This window comes from Neomonachus schauinslandi, chromosome 13, assembly GCF_002201575.2.
Source record: "Neomonachus schauinslandi chromosome 13, ASM220157v2, whole genome shotgun sequence".
NCBI classification, from domain to species: Eukaryota; Metazoa; Chordata; class Mammalia; order Carnivora; family Phocidae; genus Neomonachus; species Neomonachus schauinslandi.
Window position 1 is genome coordinate 38,940,865 of NC_058415.1, and position 12,277 is coordinate 38,953,141.

The 12,277-nt window shown below is 37.6% G+C and overlaps 1 protein-coding gene across 1 annotated transcript in view; it reads right to left on the reverse strand.

The window, feature by feature from the left end:
• MPDZ (multiple PDZ domain crumbs cell polarity complex component) overlaps positions 1–12,277 on the reverse strand; it is a 148,887-nt gene that overhangs the window by 58,518 nt on the left and 78,092 nt on the right. Inside the window, 2 exon segments of the mRNA XM_021682415.2 lie at positions 8,820–8,912; positions 11,155–11,259. Coding sequence (XP_021538090.1) covers positions 8,820–8,912; positions 11,155–11,259 — 198 coding nt within the window.

The window sequence follows — 12,277 nt, forward strand, 5'->3', positions numbered from 1 at the left end:
TTACACCACACACAAAAATAGACTCCAAATGGTTGAAAGACCTCAGTGTGAGACAGGAGTCCATCAACATCCTAAAGGAGAACACAGGCAGCAACCTCTTTGACCTCAGCCGAAGCAACTTCTTCCGAGAAACATCGCCAAAGGCAAGGGAGGCAAGGGCAAAAATGAACTATTGGGACTTCATCAAGATAAAAAGCTTTTGCAAAGCAAAGGAAACAGTCAACAAAACCAAAAGACAACCGACAGAATGGGAGAAGATATTTGCAAATGACATATCAGATAAAGGGCTAGTATCCAAAATCTATAAAGAACTCATCAAACTCAACACCCAAAGAACAAAGAATCCAATCAAGAAATGGGCAGAAGACATGAACAGACATTTTTCCAAAGAAGACATCCAAATGGCCAACAGACACATGAAAAAGTGCTCAATATCGCTCGGCATCAGGGAAATCCAAATCAAAACCTCAATGAGATACCACCTCACACCAGTCAGAATGGCTAAAATTAACAAGTCAGGAAACGACAGATGTTGGCGGGGATGCGGAGAAAGGGGAACCCTCCTACACTGTTGGTGGGAATGCAAGCTGGTGCAGCCACTCTGGAAAACTGTATGGAGGTTCCTCAAAAAGTTGAAAATAGAGCTACCATATGATCCAGCAATTGCACTACCGGGTATTTACCCCAAAGATACAAAAGTAGGGATCCGAAGGGGTACGTGCACCCCGATGTTTATAGCAGCAATGTCCACAATAGCCAAACTGTGGAAAGAGCCAAGATGTCCATCGACAGATGAATGGATAAAGAAGATGTGGTATATATATACAATGGAATATTATGCAGCCATCAAAAGGAATGAGATCTTGCCATTTGCAACGACGTGGATGGAACTGGAGGGTATTATGTTGAGTGAAATAAGTCAAACAGAGAAAGACATGTATCATATGATCTCACTGATATGAGGAATTCTTAATCTCAGGAAACAAACTGAGGGTTGCTGGAGTGGGGGGTGGGGTGGGAAGGATGGGGTGACTGGGTGACAGACACTGGGGAGGGTATGTGCTCTGGTAAGTGCTGTGAATTGTGCAAGACTGTTGAATCTCAGATCTGTACCTCTGAAACAAATAATGCAATATATGTTAAGAAAAAAAAGAAGAAGAAGAAGAAGAAGGTAGCGGGAGGGGCAGAATGAAGCGGGGGAAATCGGAGGGGTAGACGAACCATGAGAGACGATGGACTCTGAAAAACAAACAGGGTTCTAGAGGGGAGGGGGGTGGGAGGATGGGTTAGCCTGGTGGTGGGTATTGAGGAGGGCGTGTTCTGCATGGAGCACTGGGTGTTATGCACAAACAATGAATCATGGAACACTTCATCTAAAACTAATGATGTAATGTATGGGGATTAACATAAGAATAAAAAAAAATGAGTTAGGAACACTACATCTAAAACTAATGATGTAATGTATGGTGATTAACATAACAATAAAAAATTAAAATAAAATAAAATGAAAATGAAAAAAAAAATATTAGCAAACTGAATTCCGCAGCACATTAAAAGGACCACACACCAAGATTAAGCAGGATGTATCCCTGAGATGCAGGGATGGTACCACCTAGGCAAATCAACCAATGTGACAAATCACATTAATAGAACAAAATAAAAGAATTATATGAACATTTCATAGACAGAGGGAAAAAAGCATTTGACAAAAGCTGACATCCTTTCATGATAAAAACTCAACAAATTAGGCATAGAAGGAACATATCTCCACATAATAAAGGCCATATATAGCAAGGCTGAAGCTAACATCATACTCAATAGCGAAAGGATGAAAGCTTTTCCTCTAAGATCAGGAATAAGACAAAGGCGCCCACTTTGACCACACTTAGTCAACACAGTACTGGACAGCCTACCTACAGCAATCAGGCAAGAAAAATAAAAAGTATCAGACTTGGAAAGGAAGAAGTAAAACTGTCTCTATTTGTAGATGACATAATTTTACATATTAAAAAATCCTAAAAACTCAACCAAAAAACTGTCAGATCTAATCAATGAATTCAGTAAAGATGTGGGATACAAAATTAACATGCAAAAACAAGTAGCACTTCTATACACTAATAACAAACTTCCTGGAAAAAAAAAAATCGATCTCATTTACAATAGCATCAAAAATAATAAAATAGTAATAACACTTAAAGAGGAAATATCTCTACTCTGAAAACAAGACATTGATAAAATAAATCAAAGAAGACAGAAATGGAAAGGTATCCTGTGTTCATGGGTTGGAAGAATATTGCTAAAACATGAAATGCTATCAAAAGCCATCTACAGCGGGGCGCCTGGGTGGCTCAGTCATTAAGCATCTGCCTTCGGCTCAGCTCATGATCCCAGGGTCCTGGGATCGAGCCCCGCATCGGGCTCCCTGCTTGGCAGGAAGCCTGCTTCTCCCTCTCCTGCTCCCCCGCTTGTGTTCCCTCTCTCTGTGTGTCTCTCTCTGTCAAATAAATAAATAAAAAATCTCTTTAAAAAAAAAAACAAAACAAAAGCCATCTACAGATTCAATGCAATTCCTACCAAGATTCCAAGGGCATTTTTTAAAGAAATAGAAAAAACACTGATGAAATTTATATAGAATCACAAAAGACTGAATAGTCAAGGAAACCCTGAGAAAAAAAGAACAAAGCAGGAGGCATCACGCTTCCTGATTTGAAGCTATACTATAAAGTTTTAAGTCATCAAAAGTCTAGTACCAGCATAAAACAGACACATAGACCAATGGAATAGAATCAAGAGCCCAGAAATAAACCCAAGAATATAAGGTCAACTAATATTTGACAAGGGAGGCAAGAATATTCAATGGAGAAAAGACAGTCTCTTCAGTAAATGGAGCTGGGATAATTGAATATTTACATGTAAAAGAACGAAGGTGACCCATATTTTACACCACTCACAAAAATTAACTTGGATTAAGGACTTAAATGTAAATCCTGAAACCTACTGGATGGATTAAGGACTTAAATGTAAGACCTAAAACCTACTGCGATAATCTTTCTACAATATATATAAAATCAGGCCAACATGTTATATGCCTTACATCACTTACAAAGTGATGTATGTTCAATTATTTCTCAGTAAAACTGGGGTTAAAAGAAAGTAGAATGGTGGTTGTCAGCAAGTGGGGAGGGCAGAAATGGGGAATTATTATTTAATATTTACTGCAGACAGATTTTCAGTTTCGTAAGATGATCTAAGTGTTCTGGAGATAGATGGTAGTGATGGTGACACAGCAATGTGAGTGTTCTTAATGCCACTGATCTGCATACTTAAAAATGGTTCACATGGTCAAAAATTATAACTAAATTTTTAAAAATGTAATAAAATGTAATATAAGTTAATTTTTGCCAATTTTATCAATTTATTAAGGTTTTAACAGTAGTAAAACAAAATCATTTTGTTTATTTAAGATTTTATTTTTTGACAGAGAGAGGCAGAGAGAGAGGGAACAAAAGCAGGGGGAGTGGGAGACGGAGAAGCAGGCTTCCTGCTGAGCAGGGAGCCCGATGTGGGACTTGATCCCAGTACCCTGGGACCATGACCTGAGCCAAAGGCAGACGCTTAACAACTGAGCCACCCAGGCACCCCAACAAAATCATTTTAAATAGTTTCCCAATTATGTGTTTTATAGGGTCTGATAAACACTAATGTATTTCTGAAGCTGATTTGTTACAAGTAAATACTGGACTCACACTCCGGGTTGGGACGTGGACCAATATAAAAGTACGATTTTCCAGGAGCTCTAATATTGCAGACATTAAGTAATCAAGAAATTCAACGACTCCCGAACAGATGGTAACTTCTAAGCTTGGCAATCAAATCAAGGAAAAGAACATTCCTGCACATGCTATGTCAGAGGCTTATCCCTGTAGAAGTCTTCTTTGCCAAGGCAGACCCAGTAACTAACAGTCAGGGCATGGAAAGCAGGGGCTGACAGTACCCTTCATGATTTGATCCCACCACCACCCCCCTAAACTCATCTCCCACAGCTCTCTGGCCTCCGCTCTCCACTCCAGCTACCACAGCATCTTCTTGCTCTTCCTGAAGTTCATCAGGCATGCTCTCCCGCTTTGGGGCATTGGTGCTTGCTACCTCCTCTGCCTTGAATGTACTTCCTCCACCCGTGTAACACACACAGACACTCAGAGTTAATAACTGCATATAGCTGTAAGAGCTATGAATGCAGTAAGTTCCTGTCTTATGAAAAGGCTGGGACAGAAGAATAAGGACATTTGCAGTGAGGTGTCTGGCTGCGAGGAGAAATGCAGAGAACTCTAGCCAAGAGCTCTGAGATAATGAGACTGTAATCGGCTCTGTGCTGCAGGAAGGGAGTCAGTGTTGGACGTTAAACAGGAGAAGAGAGCATGGTCCAAACAGATGCCCTCAATCTGAGGAGCTTTGAGGAGATCCCAGAGGAGAGGAAAGGTTGGAGTAAGGACTCTCGTGTGGTGAGGGCGATCCAGTAAGAAAAGGCTGGGGATAAAAGAGCACTGGGGGTGGGGGCTGGGGGGGACGACAGTCCCCAGTCAGATGGAGGTACCCGAGGTCAGCGTTTTTTTCTCCTTATTAGAAACCTAAAATCCTAGAAACTCTATTTAGTTTGAAAGGATGTCACCATGTTCCTGAATCTTAATAATGTTTGTTTGAATAGTTTAAACTAGTTAAAATCCTAGTCATCATTTTCTTTCACTATGGGAATTCTGTGAAAGACAAGAACCAAAATCCTTCCTTGTTTCTGAAAGCAGTTCCTAAGATAACAAGGCGAAATAAAGAAGTCAGTATATTTAGCCATTTGTAGTAAACATTTAAGAATTCAGAATACATTCATAGGACTACTTAACCCTTCTCTTATAAAGGAAAAAATAAATAAAAAAAAAAAAAGAAAGAAAATGTCTCCTAGGGTTCTCTGTAGTTAGTGTGAATTGGAAAGTGATTCTTATAATTTCTTAAATAATAAAAATAATAGCAGCAAACACTCAAGAGCTTATTTTGTGCTCAGCATTATTCTCTAGGTGAATTCCACATACTTTCATTTAATTCTCACTTCATCCCTATGAGATGGATACTCTTTTTTTTTTTTTTTTTTTGAGATGGATACTCTTATTAGCCCCATTTCATAAAGGGAAGAGGAGCAGAGAGGTTAAACAATCTTTGGATAATAGCCCTGTACGCTTACATGGGGTCTGGCAGACAGCAAAATGTTTTCAAATACAGTGTACTCTCTGGAAGAAAGGCCATAACTACTTAAAATACTGGAGAAGATTGAAGAGGAACACAGAGCTGCCAAAATGACCACAGTGCTGAGGAACCAGACTCCCTCACTGAACGGAACATGGGAAACATTCCTTGGACAGAAAAAGGAGACCTATAAAAGTAAAGTTTTAGAGAACATGTTCAGAGTTAGTTGTATGGAAAAGTGGCAGCCTTTCTTGAGCCCTATACACGGGCTTACAAAGAATGAAATTCAGAAAAGCAAAGGTAAAAGGGATCTGAGCCCAGGCTGCCTGAGCTCTGAACTGAGTCCCTGGGTTTGAGTCCTGATTTTTTACTACGTAACAGTTGTGTGACCCTCTGCAACTTATTTAGTCTCTCTCTTACCTTCCTCTGTGAAATGGAGCCAGTAAGTCGCTCTACATCAGGGTTTGCTGTGAGGATTAAATTAATGAATGTATGCAAAGTGCAACACGAAGCTTTGGCATACAGCAATCAATCAATCAATCTTTTATTACTCTTATTATGATGATTGAGATTATGATTACTGAAGCAATGTAAGCAAGATACAAAATTCAATCCACATGGACAAGTGAGAAAATGTGCACCCCACCACCTTAATCCTGTTTTGCTCAGACATTGTTTATTAAGACAAGATACCATTTTCTAACTATCAGGTTGACAAAAACGTGTTGTTTCAATGATCATATGATGTGGCAACAAGGATGTGAGGAAAAGGGAACTCGCATATATTGAGAATTGAAGTAAAAATTGGTACAGCCACCATAAAAAGCGAGTTGACAACTTCTGATAAAGTAAACAGTACATTTAAATCTATGAGCCAGGGGCACCTGTGTGGCTCAGTCAGTTAAGTGTCTGCCTTCAGCTCAGGTCATGATCTCAAGGGTCCTGGGATAGAGCCTGGTGTGGGGCTCCCTGCTCAGCAGGGAGCCTGCTTTTTCCTCTCCCTGCCTCTCCCCCTGCTTGTGTGCTTTCTGTCAAATAAATACATAAAATCTTTTTAAAAAAAATAAATAAATCTATGAGACAGCAATTCCTCTTATGGATATATACCTATATAAATTCTCATAGATATATATATATATAAGGAAATAGAGATATTTATTGCACAGAATTATTACATTAGTAAGTGTTAAGTAGTCAAATATTGACCTGGGAATAAAGGGTGGTGTATTCATACATTGAAATTCACTGCAACAACTACACTGAATGAAGTGTCATCACGATAGACATCCAAGACATCCTGAATTTCATTCTTTGTAAGCTCACTGGACTGAGAGAAAAGTAACAAGCTGGAAAGTGATACACAGAGTATGCTACCTATTCTGTAAATGGAAATCACATGCAAAATAAAAGTAACAGCTTATTTATGATCTTAAAATTTGTATTTTCTAAAAAATATTCTCTATTTCCACATAAAGTAAACTTCTTTTAACAGTATAAATGAATGTCCCATCACGTTTCCCATGTTGTAAAGCATATTCATAACACTTGCTCTTAATTTATTAAAAGTTCTGGTTATTTTGGTAAGCATCCACTTACTATTCTGTGAACTTTTCCCAAAAAAGTACGTTTGTTAGTGAGTGCAGGGTATCTTCTTAAGATATCTTGAAGCTCCACACATATTCTCTCCATAAGGTAGTTACCACCTTTAGAGATATCTCAGGCTGATATGAAGATTCAAGTGAGGCTAAAAGTATAAAAATCTCCCAGTTCAGAAACTACACCCAAATTTTTCTCATAATAAAATTTCAAAGTGATTCCTGTGTCCAACATTTTCTATTTGCTTAGTTATTAGTGATGATGGTGATTATCGACCAGGCCAGCCCCTGAGACTTGGTGCTCACTATGCTAAAAATTTTACATGCTTTATTACAGTGAATTCTCCAAATTTAAAAGATTCTATTATTAATCCCATTTTACAGATGAAGTAACTGAGAGCTAGCAGAGATTAAGAAATTTACCTTAAGGGGCGCCTGGGTGGCTCAGTTGGTTAAGCGACTGCCTTCGGCTCAGGTCATGATCCTGGAGTCCTGGGATCGAGTCCCACATCGGGCTCCCTGCTCAGCAGGGAGTCTGCTTCTCCCTCTGACCCTCCCCCCTCTCATGCTCTATCTCATTCTCTCTCTCTCAAATAAATAAATAAAAAACTAAAAAAAAAAAAGAAATTTACCTTAAGAACTGTCGAAGTTAGAATTCTAACATGGCTCTTATGGATGCCAAACATTTTGCATATTGCCTTCTAAATTCTACTTTTCCTCCAACAGCATTATTAAAACTGAAAAATCTATCTTTTTCTTTGCCTGTGATTACTGCCCTCCAACAAAATTCAAGTTTATCACTATGATCACCAGCTACAAAATAATTTCATCTAACTCCCTTTTGCTTTTATCCTCATATAAATAAGAAATGACATATTTTCTGCCACAGATCTAGCATTTATATTCTGTTCTCAATGTGAGTAATGATGTAGAGAGACCTTGATTTCTTTAAGTAGGCTAATAGCTTTTTAAAGAATTCCAATCAAAAAGTCATTTTAAATGGCCAGTAATGCTTATTGTTTTTTGTGAAAGCAATATAGTATGTTTTCTATACTTTGAATAGGACTCAACCTAAAAATGTTTAAATGTAAGCAACGAAAACCATCGAACCATGTTACATCTCTGAAGAGTAGAAATTTTTCTCTCTGGAGTATTTTATGTATTTATTGTAGAATAAATATTAAGTGTTTCCTAAGTGCAAGAAATCATTATGATGGTCACCTGTGGATCTGTTTAGAGGGGATAGCCAAGACGACTAATATTTTATACTTAATATATTTTACATTTACCTTACATTTTTCTTTAATTATTTTGTGTCTCCACATCTTGCCTATCCCAGTACATGACACTTCCTTGAAGGCAGGATTTAGGTCTCATACTTGCCTGTTATTCACAAAATCATCTGCATCCACAATCAGGACTCAATAAATTCCTATGAAACTGAATTTGATTTTACTCAGCATGAACACAAAAATATGCCTTAGTGATGCACAGCGATATATCTGAACATATTTAGGAAAGCTATTTTTCTACTATATATGAAATTGGTTCCAGACAGAGCATGGGTTAAAATAACTGCAGGCTGTGATAACAAGATGCTTACACACACACACACACACACACACACACACACACACACACACATTTTGAATATATATGTTGCAAATGCTAGAAAAAATTTAAATTAACATTTGGTGGTAAACCCAAGATTGAACTCTATAGAAAATACTATCCATTCCAGCTACCTATGCATAATTTTCTCTAGTTAATCATATTTAGCCCCTACTATGTGCCAAACCCTTGTATACGTGTTTAGTTTAGACCCTGTGTAATAACACAGTATCCTCTCCACTGCACACAGGAAGAAATGGAGGGTAAGGGATATTAGAACACCCTGCCCTATGTCACAGTGCCAAGTTGTAATCCAGTACTTAAAACCACACCTCCCTATCTTTAAACACTGAGTAGGCAGAAGACAGAAATAGTTCTTACCGCCTGGGCTGGTTCCAATTACTGTATGCTGAATTTTGAAGCTCACTTTCTTCTCCCTCTCCTTCTTCTCGCTCTGGTAGTTCTGGAATGTCTCTGTTAAAAATTTACACAGTGAATACTCCAAAATCCTAGTAAAACTGTGCAAGTTTGTCTTATATATACTTTACTACTGATTTGCTAAAAATCAGAACTACTTCATATTTTCACCACACTTGGCCCATTTTACATTAAGGGGGAAAGAAAACCTAATCAAATGAAAATAAAAACCTGACATTAGAATCAATCTACCATAACTTAGTCTGGAGATAGAGCTGAACACTAAAATTCTTAGCTAGTCTGTTTCTTTCCCAAGGAAACGTGGGAGAATAAGGAAAAGGAACAAGAAGGGGAAAATATCAGAATTAAAGAAAAAACTTCAAGTATTTCTTAAACACAACATACAAAAGGTAGAAGCACCATATGGGTTATAAGCTTACACAGCCCTGATCGATCCCTGACTTGAAAGAACTTATCATCAAGTAAGGCAGAAATTTAGCATCTCTGTCTCCTAAGAATGGGCCAGTGTTTTCCCTTCAAGAAAAATATAAAATGCTTGAAGTCCAACTTCACTCCAGCCAGAAGGACCACACACAGAATACTCCTTACAGAAAGCAGTTCACGATGTCCTTCTATTTAAGGTCACTTTTCAATTTCTGTAGGAATTCAATTTTGCCAAATGCCAGGCATAACAAAATGTGTCCAGTCTGTTAACTAATTGCAAATTAAACTATAAATAACCATATTGATAAATACTTTGTTTTCCCAAAGGTATACTTTGTATTAATGAGTGAAATTGTAAGGGCAATAGAGAACGGTTAAGCAATTATGGTGTGTCCTTAACGCTGTTAGTTAAACTTGGCTTTCTAAAGATGAATGTCCACATATTCCTTTGAAAGCAAAGAAAGCTATAAAAATTTTGATTTAATAAATGTTTGCAACTGATTTTTATAGAAACTGAATAATCTAAAGAAAGTATACACTCAAATTACATCTATTCTCCAGTGACAGGAATACTGAACTCTGTCAAATCACATAACCTTTTGACTCTGAGATCAGAAGTCATAAAACCCAATAATCGTCTATGTTTGAATATGTTTCACAACATCTTTGGAAAGCAACTAACTGTCCAGGGTCTCCCTAAACATGTCATTCTTCCTTTGACCTAAATGTTAGATTTTTGCTTTTCAACTGTTAAGGGAAAATCTATCTGCCTAGCTGTACTACCTACTGTTGTATGTTTGAATTCCTCTCCTGAGCAAGTTGAGGAAGAAGGTTCTGAATGAGGCTGGGATCCAATAGCCTAAGCCTGACAGTGAGACAAGACTTTTGGGAATGGATCCACATAACGGATTTAATTTAATTTTATTTTTTCAAAAAGGGGATTTTTAAAAAGGATGTTAAGAAGCAGACTGAGAACAAGATAGACTGAGGGAAGCTGTATCCTGAAGATGCAGGGCAGAGAGATGAACAGGAGTCTAACCCTTGGGAAACAGAGTTGGAAGGAATAGGAGAGAAGAAGCAAGGTATGGAACACAGACAATAATGAGAACTTAAAATGAGTTCCGAAAATATTCAGTGACAGCCACAGGGAGGGGGAGGATCTTACACATCAAGTCCAAGCTCAGGGGGCTACTCGAACACACTCTCAGATATAGTGGATCACATCTTCCTGCCTTTTTAGCTATAAGAAGACTAACATCCTGAATCCTCTGATACAAAACCCCCATTTCCTTCAAACGATTCTATAATCCATGAATCCTTTCATCAACCCAGATAAGCCCCTATAAATGTGTTGGTCATTCCTTATGTTGTTAATGCTCATGATGTTCAGCTCAACACTTTCCAAAAAAGTAAGAAATAACCATTAAAAATGTTTCTGAATCTGTATGTATGTTAATAAAAAAATAAATAAAATTTCTGAACATGTTTGAAAACATTGATGAGAGAGGAAAAGGCATGATACAGTATCATACAAACTGTAGGCGCCAGTGAATTAATGAAATAATACTGAGATCTGAGAATTCCCCAAACTTAGTATATGAAGAGTACTATGCAGAGTGGTGCAGCTTAAGATGATTTTAATTTCTTGATTTGAGTTTTCATGTATTTTCCACACTGTATGATACTTTCTTAAGTAATGCGGAGGATGGGGTGAATTTTTTTTTTTTTAAATCTGGAAAGAGACAAAAGGAAATCATTCTTTTTCATTGCTAGTCCTGCTGACTCTGGCTTCAAAGTCTCCTTTGGAACTTGCTGCATCATTCACTCCCTGCACCAAGCTCACTGCTTCACTCACCTGCCAGAGGATGAAGAAAAAATATCCAGGGCCATTATTCCTCCAGATTGTTGCCCCAAACTTATTTTGAACTCTTCCAAATGTTCTGCGGGCACATAAGTAATTCTGGAACAGAACACAGTCCATGAAAAAAAAAAAAAAAGAAGGAAAGCAAAGTTGTGCCTAACAGGAAAAGATTCCAAAATACAGAAATAAAATGATCTTGTCCCTTCATCCCTACTTTTTCACACAACTCATTTAATCAGCTTACTCAGCAGAGACTCCAAACTTCCAAAGGATAAAGCATCCTATATGCAAAAATAACAGATTAAAGTTTAAAGTTTTTACTTTAAATTTTAAACAACAATTAAACTTTAAAATGCTGATAAACTATATGTTTACCAATAATCATATGGGGGAGAAAAGCAGCATTATTTCAATTTCCAAATAACAAAACTAACAGCAATTTTTAGAAAGATCTATTAATCCTGGGGCACCTGAGTGGCTCAGTTGGTTAAGCGTTTGCCAGGGTCCTAGGATCCAGCCCCTCGTGCAGCTCCCTGCTCAGCAGGGGGGAGGCTGCTTTTCCCTCTCCCTCTGCCCCAACCCCAGCTCGTGCTCTCTCTCCCTTTCTCAAATAAATAAATAAAATCTTTTTAAAAAGATCTACTAATCCTTACAAATATAAATGTCAGTAATAACATTAATTTCATCCAAAGACTTTTGGGTTCCTTAGCAGGAACAAATTACACATACTCCGCTAAAATACTGGCTACCCCAAATTACTTTACATTCTTCCATAATACATAATTAATTATGGGAATTAACAAATATATAATAATTATATGTTAGCTCTATTAAGTTATGAACCCGAAAGTCTGAGGTTCAAACTAGCAGTTTATAAACTTCAGCATAAACTGAAGTTTATGGGAAGACTCTCTTACTAATTTGTAGCAACTCTGTAATAAGTTATTTTGGTTTTAGAGAAAAGCCTGATGTTTACACTTGAATGGTCACTTAGTAATTAAACAAGTATTGGCTGAATGCCTGTAATGTGGAAGGCACTGAGCAAGATGTTGACTACAGCTAGAATGTTTAGAAACTGATATTTGAAAATTCAAGTTTACTGCTGTCCTATAAAAGG